Here is a 19,276-nt window from a genome sequence, read left to right as displayed (position 1 = left end):
CCATGTGACATTCACAACGTCCAATTAACGTTATTTGAACGTTAAAACAACGTTGTGTGCCAGCTGGGTAAGAGATTCGTATGTGTGGACGGTAAGGGTTCATTTTTTTGACTTTTCCAAGTCTCTTTAAGGTACCGTGAGTATCACATCATATGATTATTAATCCACTCTAAAGATTACGTAAGGGCGGGAAACTATGAAGGCTCTTTAATGTTTTTAAAATTCTTATCCAGGTTATGGATGACTTTAGATGAGCTTTTTTTAGCGTGGCGATTAGCTGAAGTAAAACATTCGCACCAAATATTTCAATACTTCAATAACATGAGAATCCAGTTGACTTCACTTTCTTTCCTAAGCCGAAATAATACAATGCATGAATGTCTTGGCTGAAAGAGCACACCTTCAAGGCAGAAGCGTAGATGATCAAGAGATTAGGGTGTGTCCATCAGTCCTGGCAACCAGGATGTAAACAAAGGGCTCTGTAAATGAATTTTTGTAATTCAACATAAAGCGGCGACCGGAATCGAATTTTACTTACGAAACGTTTTGTCTCGAAGCGACAATACCAACGGGTTTAAAACAGTAAGATTACTGTTTGTTACAAATAACCTAGTGAGACAAAGATTTAATCCTATCGGCTCGTAGAAATCATCAACGTTAAGTTTTTCGTTTTGGAAGACTTCGAAATTCGTAAAATTCACTTCGTCTTCAATTTTAATCTTCTTTTTGAGTTTTCTCAACCCGACAGTAGTTCCACTCACAAATATATTTATAACCAGCTAAAATGTAAAATCTGAGAAAACTTATTACACAAAGAATGTTTGATTTTGCTTTATTCACAAGTCTGTTAGAAAATTTGAGAGATACACAAGGCCTGTTTTGGGCCTTTGGCAAGTTTAGCTTATCTAAGCCCTGGCCTGGGGTAAAACTGTAAGTCATTTTTAACTTAATGACGACACTGGGAAAGATAAACTTCTATCCAAGAAAATCGATTCAGTACATAAACCGAAAGACCTATGGTTTACTTTTTCGCACATCCCGTTTATCTGGACAAAATGGAATTTCTTTGGAATTTGAGATTTTTCTGTCCTTTGCAATGTCATCAACTAAAAAGTTTTATAATTTCCTGATTTCAGAAAAATATTTTAAAGTTATATTGATAGATGTATGAAAATTATTTTGGTTTCACGTGTCAAGAAATGACATGATATTTTTCAGGCTTTGATGTTCCTTATGTAACGAGACAATGCTTCGAAAAGTTAAAGCCGTTTCATTCTCTAGGATGAAGGTGACAGAAATTGTAACAGTTTCTTAATGTTTTGGAATCGGTTAAAATCTGTAGAAACGATTTAATAACCTTAGAAAGTAGAGTAAATTTTCGAGTAAAAAATTGGTATAGGCCAATCTTTTTTCATTACTGTCACTTTTAGCCTACTTACGTCTCTTTCTGCTGTCAAACAACATTTAAATTTAGTTTGCTGTGTTTACTACGCTTTTAACAGACAACAGCATCCCAGCTGGTACACAACGTTTTTTCAACGTTCATTTAACGTTATATGGACGTTGTGTTCGTTTTTTAAACGTTGAAACAACGTTGAAACAACGTTGTGTGCCAGCTGGTATTGTACGTATTAAACAAATCAAAACAAGACGGCTCTAGCATAAAAGTAGAGTATCTGACTACGGTACGCAAGGTTCTGGGTTCAATCCTTGGCCGGGTGACACTAAAGACTACTTCGTACTTCACTGGTGGATTTAAAACAATAGAGAAAGTACGTCGGAAACATGCGAAGGAGTGCAACACTCGTTTAAAGACAATGAAATTACAATTACAAATATCTTCCCCTGATAAGTTCGACATAGTCTAAAACCGTCTATGTTACTTGGTACAAAATTGGTACTTGAAAATTTTCTACTTCATGCTCAGCAATTAAGGGAAGAATCAAGGGTAGGTGGAGAAATCCAAGGAAAGAAGTGGCGTCCTCCCCTACCTTCTTCGGGTCGACAGATAAAGAAAGGGGAGCCTTTGGGTAACCCTTCACTGTGGTTACAGACTTACTTGAACAACAAGAAACTGTGTTTCATCGTAGAGATCTTAAAAAGGTTCTAAATAGGACAAATAGAAAGCAATGAGTTATATGATGGACATTAAGCAGATTGTGATGAAACTATGACAAGAGTAAAAAGACATTATTATTAAACAAAAAAATGATTAAAATTGACGGAGATACTTCCCGCGGAAAGAGCTTTTTATAAGAAAAGTTTCCGCTTAAACAGCAGGTAATAGCCAGCAAGTTTACGGAAACTGAAAATATAATCATTAAATTTTTCTTATTAAAAACACTCTAATCTCCGAACATAGCATTTTTTTATCTCCCCCGTAGAGCTTTTACTAAGCCATCTTATCGTTTTAAGAACTTATTAAGGTTTGACTCTAGGGATCAAAAATAGCGACTTAAATATATCTATTTTTTTTTATATAATGAAATTTTTGAGCTAGCTGAAATAGCCCATCCCATAGAAAGAAAATCTTTTAAGCAAAAATATTTCATGTCGTTAAATTCCTATGCTGATTTTACGTAGCTAGGTTTGAACGATTTTGCGCTGAAAAGATGAAGTTTCTGGTTTATCTTACCTTATTTTTGACTGGTTTTAAGGGTAAGAATGAGGATATTTCTGTATGTTTAGGTGTATATATTTCGTAGATTAATTGAGTGTAATATTTCAATCAACGTGAATAAAAACAAGATCGATTGAGAAAATACCGTTACTATGCAAAATCATAGACGATGCTATCGTCCGTATAACATATTATTATATTATAACATAGTTTGTATATTATAAAAAGTAGTGGATAGAGTCTGTGTTTAAGACAACAGCTGCTCCCGAAAAAATTCCCGTCTTCACGTTTGTTCCTCTTAGATGAAACTCGTCTTAGACTATAGCATAATCTAGCAAAATCATTTCTGGTTTGCTAAAGCGGTGATTTACAGGGGAATTAGATTTCTATCATATAAAGGGAACGTATCGAATATTAAAGTGTCGGAGGATTTCATGTTGACTGTGTGGCTTTCAATATTATTGAATAATGAAGCGTATCGAATAGTAGAACGTCGAGAGCGTTGAACAGTAAATCTAACGTATTTGCGGAATACATTTTAAAAGTTGAGCGTCGTTTTTAAGAGTTTTTTTTTGACGGTGACTTTCAATATTATCGAATAAAGGAATATATCAAATAGTGGAAAGTCGAATTAGAGAACGTTTAACTGTATATTGAACGTATTTCTTGAATACATTTCAAAAGTTGAGTGTCGTTTTTGAGAGTTTCTGTGGCTTTCAATATAATTGAATAATAAAGGGTATCGAATAGTGGAAAGTCGAATAAGAGAGCGTCAACTGTACGTCCAGCCTCGTCCCCGTGTATTCCAGGCTTTATTTACGTTACTGATTGACGCCAAAGAATATCATCTAGCGCTATCAGTAACCTTAAAAAAAAGCTGATAATGCACAGGGAGCGAGGTCGCTGTACGTCGTCAATTTTCTTTGTTCTCAATAGGGTGTCAAGCAGGTTGTGATTTCTATATTGGTCCTGAGGATCTTTGTCCTGATTTGGTTGGCAAATATGTATGGACTGAAACTGGTGAGAATCAGATGTCCAAACTGAGTCAGATCTATGAATTGGAGACAGATTTCAACAGTAATTATTTCATCGGTGACTTGACCGAATGCAATGGTTTCATTAAAGATACTATCTGTTCACAGGTAACCATTCAATCATTGTTTGAAATTATACACCCATTCTCACAGACCCGGTAGGACTTTTTCAGCCAATGGGGTATAAATAACAGACTGAAACTCGATGGGGATTGATATTCCAATATTTTTTACGGCTGGGGATTTAAATTCAAGTCAGAAAGTAAGAGAAAATTCTATGTGGATGGTGAAAAGCACAATATTTTGCAGCGAGGATTCGTATTTGATTATTTTCAGCGGGGAAAAGAATTTCCACTGGGGACGATATTTCGGTCAATTTTACCAGTAGGAACGGATGAGAGATTTATGTGGAAACTCGTCCTATATTGGGTTGCAAGTTTTCCCTCCTGTCTTTGCGTGCTGTATCCCTGGAACCAGCTTGTTTCAATAACATTTTGGAAACTATCTTTGTAAAACGTTTAAAAAGGATAAGTTCGATATTTTATATCGATTTTGTCTAGGATTTCAAAAATTTGAATCTTGCTAAATCTTAATATAGTTTGAACTAATTCTCGCAGCTCTCGCCAATGAGAAACCCCGCCTAAAGTACTTTCTTCTCAAGCTCAAATAAGCAAGAGTTAACTATACTCCTTTTTTCTACCCAGCTGGCACACAACGTTGTTTCAACGTTCATCTAACGTTATATGGAAGTTGTGAACGTTAGATAAACGTTGAAAAAACGTTGTGTGCCAGCTGGGTAAGCCCTGGTTTGATCTTAGATGCCTAATAAAATCTTTTTTGTTTTTACCTCAGGTGCTTCCACCATGCAATGCTAGAGGTACCAAACCCAAAAGAATCTGTCCCAAATCTTGTGTCAAACAGAAGAATTCAATTTGTTTTCAAGATATCACATTTGGTAACTCGCAATTCAGAGAATGGTTTGATAGCTTGGATTGCGAGGAAAAGGTCAATGTTGATGACTGCTGGAATATGACCATACCAAGTAAGTATCCAGACCATGCCCAGTCCGTGTCTAGACCATAACCAGTCCGTGTCCAGACCATATCCAGTCCGTGTCTATACCATACCCAGTCCGTGTCTAGACCATAGCCAGTCAGATCATACCAATCATGAGAGTAATCTCCAAATAATTAATAGGTAAGATGCAATACAATGTGATTTCATTATAGCTGACAGACAACTACAACTTGCGTCTTGCAAGAAGAACTACCAAAAACTCAAGGATCGTGAGTGTTTATTTTCATTGGATGTTAGGCGAAAATAAAAAAGTGTAGTGTTTCCGGAATGCGGGTGAAGGAAAGAAGCTCTCATGCGGCCGACCGGAAAAAAAAATTTTTTTGTTGCTATTTCTGATAACTTAAGATCATTGAAATATAACTTTATAGATAACTTTGATGTACAAACAGTATGAAGTAAGCCCTGAATACTAATGTATAACTACTAACGAAGTCTGCGGCCGGGCTGAATTTTTTTTTCACCCGGTCGGCTTCCGGAAACACTACATTTATAGGGGTTTTAACACACTCTGTAATATATTAGGGATTTTATATGCATTTTTGAGGACGGCAGAGTGACTGAAACGATTAAAACAACCCACATTTTTTACTTACAAATTCAAGGATGATAAAAGTGCTGATTTACCGTCGTCCCCGGTCATTCAGGATCTAGTAAAATCTCAGAAGTTAACGGTGACCGTCTTTTTGATACCAGAGACAAAGTTTCGGTCAGTTCCGTATCCAACGTAGAAAAAAAACACATTCACACCCAGCTGGCTCGCAACGTTGTTTTAACGTTCAGCTAACGTTATATGGACGTTGTAAACGTTAGATAAACGTCAAAACAACGTTGTGTGCCAGCAGGGTAAAATCGGTACTGAACGAATGTTCTGGAATCTAACTCTACTTGTTTCAACGTTCATTTAACGTTGTATCATATGGTTGTTCATTTGTAGCAAAACTCTATATTTTTCGTTTAGTGAAATATTTTTTCATTTAGTGAAATATTTTTTTCATTTAGTGAAATATTTTTCTTTTATTTAGTGAAATATTTTTTGCATTTAGTGAATTTTTTTTCATTTAGTGAAATATTTTTTCTTTTAGTGAAATATTTTTTGCATTTAGTGAAATTTTTTTTCATGTAGTGATCATTTAGTGAAATTTTTTTTTATTTAGTGAAATTTTTTTTTATTCAGTGAAATTTTTTTTTATTTAGTGAAATTTTTTTTTGTTTAGTGAAATTTTTTAATTAGTGAAATTTTTTTTTATTCAGTGGATATTTTTTTGTTTTATGGGACGCTGTTGCAAATTTTTTTTCCGTAGACGGGCGGAAATATCTTTAATGGTCGGAAATATCATAGCGCAATGGTCGGAAATATCATTTGATGGTCGGAAATATCTAAAACTCTAAACATTTGAAAATTTAATGATCGGAAATATCCCGCGCTTTTAAAAATGCTTTATCAGCAAAAAAAATGTAAACAAAAATGGTAGCAAAGGTGGTGTTATGTGGCCAACTTGTTGTGTGGCCAACATGTTGTGTGTGCCAGACAAGCTTTTTAGAGAGAGAAAGTGGTATTGACCTTTTTATTCTAACACGACTCTTCGTTCTTTCTTGTCTTTTTTATATCATTTCCTCCTCTGGCCCCCACTGTAAGGGTCATTTTTTGGCCAAATTTTCTCTGCATGCACTGCCAGCTGGATGCACTGTAAAGGTTCGATTTTGGAAGCCAAATTTTCCGCCGAACAGTCGTTTTCAGATCGAGTGCCCCCCCCCCAGGGGAAAGGTCTAGAATGGGAGGGTCCGGGTAGGGTTAGGACTAGCTTTAGGGTGATTTGAGAGCAGTGGGGGCTAGAGGAGGAAAGGATATAAAAAATACAAGAAATAAACAAGAGTCGTGTTTGAGTAAAAAGGTCAATACCACTTTCTCTCCCTAAAAAGCTGTCTACGTCTTGTGTAAAATACTGTGTAAAGAACTACGAAACAGAACAGTTCTCAGATAGTGTCCCAAAAACTTAAAACAAAAAACTACTCTTGTCTGGCACACACAACAAGTTGGCCACACCACACCACCTTTGCTACCATTTTTGTTTAATTTTTTTTTGCTGATAAAGCATTTTTAAAAGCGCGGGATATTTCCGACCATCAAATGATATTTCCGACCATCAAAAGATATTTCCGACCATCAAAAGATATTTCCAACCATCAAATGATATTTCCGACCATTACGCTATGATATTTCCGACCATTAAATTTTCAAATTTTCAGAGTTTGGGATATTTCCGACCATCAAAATATATTTCTGACCATCAAATGATATTTCCGACCATTGCGCTATGATATTTCTGACCATTAAAGATATTTCCGCCCGTCTACGGAAAAAAAATTTGCGACGCCGTTCCGGGAAAAAATATGGCACGAGGTCAGTCTATAGTTTATATTTTTCTAGTCAGTATTTTGTCCAATCAAAAAATGGTAAGTATATATCCAGGGATAGGGCCCATTCCGGGTGATTCGGAGGGTTCACTTCTCTTCTCTTGCTCTATTACTATACACTACGTTAGTCACCTACTGTATCTACATCCTTGGTCAAAATCAATCAACCTAACTCTCGACATGCCAGCAAGCTTACGTAACCCCTTGGCTAGCCGACCTATGGGGTGTTCCGCTGAGGTTCGAAAAATAAACCCTACGTGGACTCGTAAAATTCATCAAAATTTGCGAAAAAGTGACCCTGAACGGGGCTGAAATCATTGAATTCTATATTATGATAATTATTTTAAGTAAACACAAAAGATAAATATACCATTAAATTTTCCTGTTTCGTTACCCGTACTGTTTTTTTCTATTTATACTTTTTATATATATTGCACTATATCAAAAATGAAAATGGAACCCAAAAAGATGCACTAAAGAGACACTGGCCAGCTAAGACAAAAAAAAAGACCCTGAAAAGTGTGCCACACACACAAAAAACAGAAACTGAAAAGACTCGAAAGATAAAAGTAAAACCATAAGCTATAAAATGTTTTCTGGGGTGAATATTTTCCCCCGTGATCCACGTAAACACCTTACGGTAGAACGTAAAAGTGAAAAGCAAATCAGTGTTCTCAATTTATTCGTCACGATTGACTGAGGAACCTTTCGCTTGTCGGCCAACAACTCAGATAATCGTTGATAGAAACGAATACATTCCACGCCCATCGCACCGTTAGCCGCGAAAACGATTGGTCTGAACGTTCCATTTTCAGATTGTCGAACGCGTTCTCCGTACATACGCTTTTTTCGTTTTCGTTCGTCTTCAAGCAGTTCTCAACTTTGGAATTGATGTGTATGTTGCTGAACAAAAAGGTTAAAAACCCTTACGTCAAAGAATGCTCGCTGACCATCGGGTTCATCGTAGGCCTGTACATAAGATTTTACTTACATGATTTGCTTTGGCAAGTTATGTACAGCCCTACGGTATCGCACTTTACGGTCAAAATAAACCCGAGCTTAACCTCGCTATAAACTACTGAATGACCTCGTGCCATATCTTTTCGAGAACGGCGTCCCATAAAACCAATAAACAAGAAAAAAATTTCACTAAATAAAAAAAAGTTCACTAAATAGCCAAAAGTTCACTAAACAAAAAAATTATTGCACTAAATGAAAAAAAATTCACTAAATGAAAAATATTTCACTAAATGCAAAAAAAAAATTCACTAAATGCAAAAAAATATTTCACTAAATGCAAAAAAATTTCAGTAAATGCAAAAAAATTTCACTAAATGCAAAAAAAATTCACTAAATGAAAAAATATTTCACTAAATAAAAAAATATTTCACTAAATGAAAAAAATATTTCACTAAATGAAAGAATATTTCACTAAATCAAAAAAAATAGAGTTTTGCTACAAATGAACAACCATAGTATCAGAGATTTTGGGCTGTATGGTCGTTGTGAATGTTAGATAAACGTCGAAAAAATGTTGTGTGCCAGCTGGGTTTCCTGCTATGTAAGACTTCCAGACAGCTGGAAAGGTCTGACTTTGATTTTAATGTTGCATTTTAGAAAATGAGGAGCCTTCCGTCTACGCAATCGACGTATCAGAAAGTATTTTATTAGAAGATTTGAGACGTCTCAAAGAATCATACGGGCGACGTCGTAAGAAGCACGTCGAGTGCAAGAATCATCCTGTTGCTGAGCTTAAGGAACATCTTGAATCTTTGGACCAATCTAAACTAAGAGTTTTGAAGAATCTTCGACTTCAATCACTTGATAATGTGAGTACCTAGACATGACGTCAAAATACCGACAGCCTTTTCCATTATTGATTTCTAGCACTGACTTTTATATACCCTGGATTAAATTTCTCAATCCTGGCCAAACAAAATCTTTGATCAGAGTTTTTGAAAAGTGGTACTCTAATCCTGGGAATAATAAATAGCGGTGTAAATGCATCGAGAGCGCTCGATCTACTTTCCCTCGAAAACCTTTGACGAGGTAGCGCCGTTAGACGTTAATTTTTAACACTGCAATGGCTTCTTTACGGGTACCAATTCAAAAAAAAAACTTATAACTTGGTCCAGGGATATATAAAGGTTAGTAATTTCTAGGCTATATTTTCAAACTTATTGGAACAATTTTGAGCTTTTGAATTCTCATTCCAGCCTTTACGTCTAATGCTGAAACTCTATGTTCTAGAAGTGAATTAGAACAATTAAAGGGATAATCAGATGGTTGCCAAGATTGACATATTTCACTACTAAACCTACAGGGAAAAACAGACTGTATTTTTCCTTACCCAAAACTTTAATGGTGTTTCTTAATGTCCAACTCAAATTCTTGGTTTTTAAAAGATCTCAAAAAGCAGTCGCCATGTTTTTTTATGGATCCTCGCATCGCGCTTTCCAGTCTGCTATTGTAAACCGAGTTGGCTTACAAACTACAAACTCACAAAACTCCGAGAGACATTTGCTTTCACTTTCGTTTATTTGTTTATGCGGACCGTTGAGGAGCAAATTTTTAGTATTATCGCCGTTCAAACGGTTCCGAAGAAAACCTTTTTGTCAGGGGGTTTAGAGTGTAAAGCCCTGCAAAGCATTTTGTAAATTATTTCTTTTATTGGGTAACACTTTTATACTTTATTTTACTTCCCTTTTATCATGTTAACATAAAACCATGAAGATTCCTACTTTGAGTCAAAAATGTCCAATATACATTGTCGATTCTTTTTGAGAAAATTCTACAAGACCCCATGAAATATATGTCACCTTCGACAAGTCAGAAGGACTTCTCAGGAACTTCAAAAAAAAAAACAGTGGGACCTTTCGCGGACCTTTCGAAATTTTAAAGTGGAATATCCTGACATTGACTTGTCAGTTGACAAAACTAATTGGGGAATCACGTTTTCTCATGTATAAGAACAGGTACCCTTAGAATCTCAGACCATCTGATTATCCCTTTAAAAATCATTTGTGATGTTTAAACTTTTGCAGGAAATTCCCCTTTTATCAAATATTAAGAAGTCCATAGTAGAAGACAAAGGGACCGCCGATAAAAAAGATCAGCATTAGAAAACAATAGTACCTTTAAATGTCGTTTCCATTGAGAAACTATACTCAGCATTCCTTGTTGCTTTCAGCTCTTTTTTTCCATCCCTAAAATATTCTCATTTGGTTATCCCAAGGGTCTTATTTAGGCCCAGAGAACGGTCAATCTTTCTAGTTCAAGGCCCGTAGAAAATTACAATTCGTCATTCGAAAAGTTCGGTTCGCCGCCTAACATATCTACGCTAATCAAAACACTGTGCTCGCTAAGAAATCGCCGGCATAGAATCTAGAAATCACCAGAGTTAATTTTTCATTCGCCAGCCTACCAAAAACAAAGCAAAATCCCTGGTAACTGGAACAGGGGTGTAGACAGAGATTCAAAACTGTGTCTCTTTTACTTAATAGGTAAAAACACACGGCTCGTGCGAAGATGTGAACAAAACGAGTGTAGTCTACCATATGGGTATGATCAACCGATACAAAGCTGATGGTCTGCTGGCATTCGATAATGTTAACGTTCTACTGAGATGGAATCGAGACCATCAGAACGGCTCGATTGAAGGTAAAAATATATTTCTTAGTTCTTTCACATTGCTAAAACGATAGACAGCTTTTTTTCGTTTCTTTGTGCATTTCCTTTGCCAACACATAACCTGAATTCAGATCAAAATTATTTCTTTCCATCACGCTCTAAGGCTCTACAACGGACGGTTGGAAAGAAACAATTTGAGAAAAGGACGACTTCGTAAGGACTGCAAAACAATAAAAAATAACAAAAAAAGAAGCGTGATTGTGTTGAAATACGACACCCGTGCCAGAAGATAAGAATTCATTATAGGATATTCAAGGGATGAATAATATTTGATAATATCCAAGTTACCTATGCAACAGGGTTAACTAAAGACACGTTTTCTTGCATCGTTGTTTCTCTTGCTAAAAATGATTGTGCAAAGCGCACGTTCGTAAACTTAACTACATCCATCACTCCTTAATTTCAAATCAGCTCTGAAACGTCATACTTTTAGTTAGAATATCTTGTTCCTGTTATTTTAATATTTCTTACAGTAGCCCCTGGGGGAGACACTGACTAGGATGTGTAAAAGCCTAGTAGTTATTCCATGACCAGCCACTTTAAATATCAGATATTATTATATTTTGGCGCAAAAAAGAAAATTGTTATAGGAATGACTAGTTTCCTCAGATACTTAATTTTCAAGCGTTTCCTGAGGTTTATAGTGTGCGTAAGAAAATGATGGTCGTCTGTTCTCAGGAACCAATTCTACTGAGAAAAAAATTATATACAATATTCTACATCCAAATATTCTTCCAAAAATGTATAATTTGTTATTGTTTAAGAGCTGGAGTTGGGGACGAAAAGGAAAAGTAGTTTTTGAAGAAATTGGGACATGCATTAAGTTACCCGAGCATGTTACGAATCTGATGCAAAGAAACACCTCTATGCAATTGATTGAGTTAAGATACTAAATTTAAAAATTGTAAATTCTACTAAAAACCTTAAAATGGTTTTCAAGTGATTGAAATTCTTGTTTAAAAATCATCAGTGGTGCAAGGTCAGTCATTGGGAACACAAGGCGAGTTGCAGCGCCATGGTCCGAAGCTTTTAACTCATACAAGTCATTTAGCCCCATGATCATCATCCACCTTTCTGTAAACGATTTTTCAATCATTTACAGGCAAGGATTACACCGAAACTGATGATGAGGCTGCTTGGTGTCTTTTCTTGACCATTTTTCAAAGCTGAATAACTGCTTGTGGTGTTCATCTGTTATCTCTTTTGTCCCCAATAATGGTGTAATGCTATTTTATCGCCCCAATAAATGATTCCCAAGTGTCTTGAAATTTAAATTATTTCAATTTTGATATTGAAGAAGTACGAATTAAACGCGTAATTGTAATTAACGCTAATACAATACAAATTTATTACAATAAAAGGTCAGTATTCACATACACATTTTTTATAAGAAAAAACTATATAAGAACATAAGGCTTCCATAACAAAATGTTTAGAACAAGTTAAGATCACTTTAAGGCTTCGTGGGCTCTAAATTACCCAATTTCTTAGAAAATTGCACAAAAATACTCACAAAATGGTGAAATTAAGAACGACTCTCAAAACAACTTAAAAAGCTAAGAACATCCGAAGGCTTCAAAAATTTTGGATGTTCTTATAAGAAAAACGTGTAACAAATGGTCACCACAAGCAGTTATTCAGCTTTGAAAAATGATCAAGAAAAGACATCAAGCAGCCTCATCATCAGTTATGGTGTGATCCTTGCCTGTAAATGATTGTAAAATCGTTTATAGAAAGGTGGATGATGATCATGGAGCTAAATGACTTGTATGAGTTAAAAGCTTCGGACCTTGGCGCTGCAACTCGCCTTGTGTTCCCATGACTGACCTTGCACCACTGGTAAAATGATCTAGGAAGTGAAAATACACCATATAATAAATCAATAAAAAGATGTTTGGCCAGTAATGTCTCTTTATCGTACATCTTCAAAATAAACAATTCCCAAATGATTGCGAAGAATCTATTAAGAAAACTCTACCCTTGAATATCTTGATGAAGATTCGAAGTAAAGTCATTTTGGAATGCAATATTAGCTGCTATTTCAAATTAAAATTGCCACACAACAAATGTCTATGAACACCACAAGAAGTTATTAAGCCATTAAAGCAGGGTTAAACAAACGCATTTCTTTATCCATAATCAGTTTTGGTGTAATCCTTACCTGTAAATGATTGAAAAATTGTTTATAGAAAGGCAAACGATGATCATGGAGCTAAATGACTTGTATGAGTTAAAAGCTTCAGAACCTTGGCGCTGCAACTCGCCTTGCATTCCCATGACTGACCTTGCACCACTGATAAAATGATGCCAAAAAAAGAAAAAACATTCAAAACATATTTGTCAGCAAAGCCTTATCATATTGACTTCGGAAATATCTATCAAACCAATTCTACTCTAATGGATAGTTGTAGTATAAATTGAAAGGTGCAATAGGACTCTAAATTCGTTCGGAAGTTTGGCATTTCTATCATATCTGTTTTATCAGCAAAAATGTTCTGCTCGAAAAGCACCACAAGCAGTTATTCAGTTATGAAAAAAGTGTCACGAAACGATCCACACCATTATCATCAGTTTCGGTGTAATCCTTACCTGTAAATGATTGAAAAATCGTTTATAGAAAGGTGGATGATGATCATGGAGCTGAATGACTTGTATGAGTTAAAAGCTTCGGACCATGGCGCTGCAACTCGCCTTGTGTTCCCATGACTGACCTTACACCACTGGTGATTTGTTAACAATGATCGAAGGATATGAATACATTACAATTAAAATTCAGTCGATCAGTCAGGGACAACTTCAAATTAGCTTATCATCTCGGATAGAGATTTGCCCAGATTTTATGGGCAAATTCGCCGATCTTGAATAAAAACTTAATTTTTAAAGGATTCATTGTTAATTGAATTCTTTTTTATAGGATTTGGTTACTTTCGATTTTGTAATGAAGGGAAATTCAAATATCATCTATACCAACAAGACGACTCCATTACGGCTCTACGGAGCCATAGTGTGGAGCCAATATCATGGACCTCAATCCTAACTTTATATCCCATTTTAAACGATACAAATAGCTTATCACTATGGAAACAGATTTACGAAAATTTGAAGATCTCGACGGATTTAGAATTCAAGAAAATGCAATGGTATAATTTCTGGGACGCAGATGTCGACGATTCTTGGTCATTCTTTAAATCAAGGCCAGGAGCTACAACAAAACTACATTTCCCAGCTTTTGGTAATTCTACTGTTATCGATAAGAAGTTGAAGTTGATGAACTTTGAGGCTATCACAAACAAAAAAGGAACTTTAAATTACCACTCATTGTCTTTTGAATTGGATTTCCAAAATTTTGTAAAGTAAGTTACCTTCTTACGGAGATAAATAGGAAAGATATTTTATGTTGATACTCATTTGGCGCAACGTTTTTCGACGTTTATCTAACGTTTACAGCATCCATATAACGTTAGATGAACGTTTAGAAACAACGTTGTGTGCCAGCTGGGTAACCAATTAATCTAGAACTTTAAGACAATCCTACGACTTCTTTTCATGGAGTCTACGGCTAGACTGAACGGAACACTAGAAGAAAGTGGGGATTCAAATCTCGAACCCCTAAGTTTAGGCTCTGACGCCTTGACCATTCAACCATCGCTCATTCTTTGCCGTAAAATCTTCTTTACCGTCTGAGTTCTGTTTAAATTATAACAGCAATTGCAGTAGTTTGCCCAGTAATCTAATGTATGACTTCTAGACGTTCTTACAAATTGTTTTCACGGGGTTCACGGCCAGCTGGCTATCTATGAACTGAACAGAGCCTTGAAAAGAGCAAACAATCGTATCAGGCGCTGACGCTTTTACAACTCGTCCATCGCTCCTGGATAGAAAAAAGTCTACCCTCTTTTTATTTTTTCAGGTTCTTCATCCATCCAAAAGTATCAGAGAAACTAAACAAATTATTTTCGTTTGAAGATTTATCCTCCTTCATCTCAATAGATGGTTCAGTAAGCTCTTTCCCATATTCTTTTCTTGTAAATCGACTACACCCATGTCTCCTTGCCAAGAATTTGAGTTGATAATCTATAGGAAGAGGATACAAGAGTTTCAACTGGTTAGTGGTAAGTTTGCGACCACAGTCGGGTTGTGTACCTGAAGCCTCCTCTTTTGATAGCTGTTTACCCAAAGGTAGGGGGTGGGCACCACTCTTTCTTCATAGACTATGGCTCCACTTACACTCGATTCTTCTCTTAATTGCTGAGCATCAAGTAGAGAGATACCAGGTACCATTTTTATCAACTCCAAAGTCTTCGCTATGGCCAGATCGAATCCACAACCTTGCACACTGTGTGGCTGAATACTCTGCTTTTGCGCTACGGTTCACTTGCAATTGTGTTCACTGATTTCACCTTTCCAAGCCTTTCTTTGTTGTAACATGTGAAGAATTGATATCAGCAGTCCCTTCTCCAGGTCCGGTGGAAGCGGGGAGACTGGGTAGACTTTAGCCTCCCACTTTTGAGCAAATTAGATTTTTTTCTCAAATTCCTAGCGAATTTTATCTCATTTTGAGCCTTCAGCCTCCCCACTTTTACGGTTGTTCTACCGAGCTTGTTCTCCTTTTGATTATAACTGAATAAGGGAAGAACCAATCAAAAATCATAATTTTAGTCACATAATCGTGCTCGACTATATATTCTTATTATGTTTAGGCGGAGTTTGTTGGTGTTCACGGCACAATTATTCCAGAACAGTTCTCTAAGTTCCATTTGTTGGTGAAGCGAAGTAATTTTCTCCCTTTTAACATTTATGGTGGTCGGTTGTCTGATGAATCCTACATTCAAGTTTACGGTGAGTTTGCTTTGGCACACAGCGTTGTTACAACGTTCATCTAACGTTATAAACAACCCTGTCTCTGTGCCCCAGTGGGTGTTGATTACCCAGTGGGGTGAGAATCAAAAAACCTGAAATTCACTGGGTGAAAAATATTCTTTCAAATATTGAGTGGGGTGGCGAAAATTTCCTTGACATTCACTGGGGTGAGAAAGAATTTTTTGCATGAGCTAAATTTTGGTTAGCCTGTGTGTTAGACTGTAGACCGCTTAATTTTATCGTGTTTTAACGATAGAAGGTGTTGGCTAACTTTTGGTTTAGTGCTAGTAAAAATCTGCTTCTTACATGCTACTAAATATTACTAGAAATATCATCTTGATCAGGTGTATCTACTCTTACACTGTAACAGGAAATGTAATGAGGTCTGAGGGAAGGGGTCTATAGAGGAGCAGTACGTTATATCAAATTTTATGAACTCTGGAAGCTAGTAATGTTTAGTCAACATGATTTAAGTAGAGGTCTTTCTTTCAGTATCTACGCAAGTGAGAAAGCCTCTCCAAAATTATTCAGGCTATAACGTAGCTTTAAAGAAAGAAAGGTACAAGTACAACTGTGGTTTGCGCTGACAGAGAACTTTTTGATTTTCAACCCCTCTCGTTTGGGATTTTCTACGTTTTAAAATGACCATGACAATGACCATAGAAGTCGGGTTAAACACAGTTAATGTATTGAAGTGGAACATTTGATGGCGAGCGAGCGAAGCGAGCAGATTTTTTTGGCTTTTTCGGATCTTTTACTTTTAAAGAAGTCGAAGGAGAAAATTCTGGTGGGGTGATTTTTTTAAAGAAAAGTTCTACTGGGGTACGTTAAAATAAGGGCATTTCGAGTGGGGTATGTGTAAACTTTTTATCATTTTCAATGGGGTGTTTTTTTACTACAACATTCCAGTGGGGTGAGTGATTTGTCCAGTGGGGCTGAAAAATGAGCCATTTTTGGAAAAAAATTTCACTGGGGTGGCCAGTGGGGTGGATCCCACTGGGTCACAGAGGCAGGGGTGTTTATAAGGATGTTGTGAACGTTAGAAAAACGTTGAAACAAAGTTGTGTGCTAGCTGAGAAGTTACCGTGAGTATCACAGCGTATGATTATTATTGTGACGACAAACATCAATTTCAATTAACTCAGCGAGAACAAAAGTTACTATGGCAATCATCCAGAATCATTGAATAGTAATGGTTGAGACTTGCGCGATAAATTTCTTTTAGTCCATCTCCTCAGTTTGAATTTCAGAGAAATTTCGTTGTCACGATACTTTTAAGGGATAAAAAGATATCTCAAAAGCCGCATTGCATGATTGAACGTTTTGCACATGCAATTTTGACGGTGTCGGTCAGATGTTTGATTAAACTGAATGTAAATTGATTTCTCGAAAAGAATTGAAGATACTCTAGATGCTTAATCCTCCAAATGAGTTTGTAATTCTCAGCGCTACGTAAGCCTATACTATAGACCTCACTATTTGACTATATTGACTTTTCACTGTCTTTCTTTTTTTACCATAGCGAAAATCGAGGAACATCCTAGGAAGCCATTATGGATGGACAAAGGTCACGTGCATTTCTACGCACGTGAGTTTAAAAATGGTGAACATCTTAATTATTACATCGAATTTCTACCTCGCAACGGCTTGTGTGAACAAAAGAAGGTAAGGATAGGCCTTTTCATAAATTATCTCAAGTGCAATGACTGCCTCGTTTTAAAACCATTACAAAGATTCTTTCATTTATCAAGGTCCCTTAAGTCTCCAATTGTGATATTTCGACCGTAGCTGCCAATTGCCACACAGACATTATTTTCTCCGTTTTACCACTCTAAAACCGTCCCAGTCTTTCTTTCGCGCCTAAAGACAATAGAAAAAAGTGTAAAAAAAGGATTGAATCAAGTTTAGGGTGGTAAATTAAATAATAAATTGGTACACGTCTGACCACACCACTACTGTCGAAAAGGTGAATTACTAAAGCAATATTTTGAAAGCAAGATAACCGTTTCCCGTGACATAATTTATGAAAAGGTCTACTGTATATAGTTTTTATGTACGGATTTGAACATCGACCGATTCTTTAATTTTGATTTAGAAGATTGAGTTTAAAGCCCCGAAGGGGTTAGAGATGAATATTCAACCTTTCTCAATACAAGCAAAAAAAAAAGAAGTGAAGTCTTAAGATTGCCCCGCAGCTAGAAATTTTGTTTTAAAATCACGCCGGTCACGTGTTTTGTATGGGAAATAAGTGGTTTCATTTCCTATCCAGGAGTTTCGGATTTAGCCCCTTGGAGTTTTTATGAAATCAATGATTTAGCATCGATCAGTCTGGTTATGGGCAAGAGGCTAGATAGAACTACAATGCTTTCTCACAGTCTTTAACAGTAGGTTGCTCGATTTTACGTACGGTCCCAGGTGATAGCCTATCAGTGATAAGAGAGTTAAGGACTGTTTTCAGGGAAAATTATCTAGAGGGAAAACTCCTATTACTTATCTGCTGGTAATGTATTTGAGCATTCTTATCGATAGACCTTTTCATAAATTACGTTACGAACATCACTTGCCTCGTTTTGAAATTATTACCATGGTGATTAACTCCAAGCGGAATTAATCAAGTAGGAGTCTCAAGGTCTCAAGAGACATAACCACCATGGTAATTGTTTGAATATGAGGCAAGTGATGTTTGTGACGTAATTTATGGAAAGATCTATTCTAACTTGCATTTTCTTTTCAGATGAGTGATTTCGATTCTTTGAACAAAAAACTCGAAAGCATTGGAGTGCTCCACAAGAAGGTGTACAAAACTTCATGTCCTCAATGTTGTGACGATGTACCCACATTGAAACTTATCACCATAGCAACAGAAAAGAAGATGGTGGATGATGTGGAAAATGAATGGTTTTTGGACATCCAGATGCGAACCAAAACACAACTTATTAAATGGGTCTTGAAGAGAGGACAAAAAATCAGCTTAAACGATTTCATGGATTAAAATTCCGATTATCTACATACAGTAGAGTCTCTTTAACTCGATCCTCTATAACTCGACTCCTCCTTATCTGGAACAAGTTTTCTCTCCCCTTCAGTTAACAATGCCTTATTAAACCTTACTCAATGATACACGGGCTACAAAATTATACCATTGCAGTCAAAACATGTGATTACTCGAAAAAGTTCACGTGATTTTATTCCCATGTTACTTGCTTTACAGCTTCAAGCTGATATCTTTATTAGTGTAAATAATTCAAACCAATCAGAAAAAAATGTCATGTAACATAGCATATAAAAATTTCAAGTAAAAGTGTGATTTGCCTTCAGACTTTAATTTTGCAACCTGTGTATTGAATTTGTGTTTCCCGTGCGTACTCGAGCTATTGAGACTCAACTGTAGTATGAATAGTGCGAGAACTGAAAATGCAATCTTTTTATGAAAAAAGATTATGAGATGAATATCAGTTATTATTAGTTATTAGTTATTTTTTGTTTTTGATACAAACCCTAATACACGTTTTCAACCGTAGCCGCCAATTGCCGCGCAGGCATTTTCTTGTCTGCTTTAATCCCACTAAAACCGTCCCAG

The 19,276-nt window shown here is 36.2% G+C and overlaps 1 protein-coding gene and 2 non-coding genes across 3 annotated transcripts; 2 read left to right on the top strand and 1 right to left on the bottom strand.

Moving 5' to 3' along the window:
- The first annotated feature begins 2,490 nt into the window (after window positions 1–2,490).
- Window positions 2,491–19,146, top strand: LOC136817491 (uncharacterized). Its single transcript, XM_067073815.1, has 11 exons — window positions 2,491–2,658; window positions 3,557–3,762; window positions 4,507–4,696; window positions 4,884–4,940; window positions 8,764–8,975; window positions 10,650–10,806; window positions 13,751–14,189; window positions 14,747–14,834; window positions 15,537–15,675; window positions 17,219–17,361; window positions 18,431–19,146. The coding sequence occupies exons 1-11, from the start codon at window positions 2,613–2,615 to the stop codon at window positions 18,686–18,688; spliced, it is 1,935 nt and encodes a 644-aa protein (XP_066929916.1). The 5' UTR covers window positions 2,491–2,612; the 3' UTR covers window positions 18,689–19,146.
- On the bottom strand, window positions 11,816–11,963 carry LOC136817494 (U8 small nucleolar RNA). The gene has a single exon (XR_010848105.1). It is a non-coding gene; the product is annotated as a U8 small nucleolar RNA (small nucleolar RNA).
- On the top strand, window positions 13,401–13,547 carry LOC136817493 (U8 small nucleolar RNA). The gene has a single exon (XR_010848104.1). It is a non-coding gene; the product is annotated as a U8 small nucleolar RNA (small nucleolar RNA).
- Window positions 19,147–19,276: the final 130 nt, after the last annotated feature.

Source organism: Clytia hemisphaerica, unplaced genomic scaffold (genome assembly GCF_902728285.1).
Source record: "Clytia hemisphaerica strain Z4C2 unplaced genomic scaffold, Clytia hemisphaerica genome assembly, whole genome shotgun sequence".
Lineage (NCBI taxonomy): Eukaryota > Metazoa > Cnidaria > Hydrozoa > Leptothecata > Clytiidae > Clytia > Clytia hemisphaerica.
The sequence above is the reverse complement of the archived record's forward strand: the minus strand, read 5'-3'. Positions and strand labels throughout refer to the sequence as shown.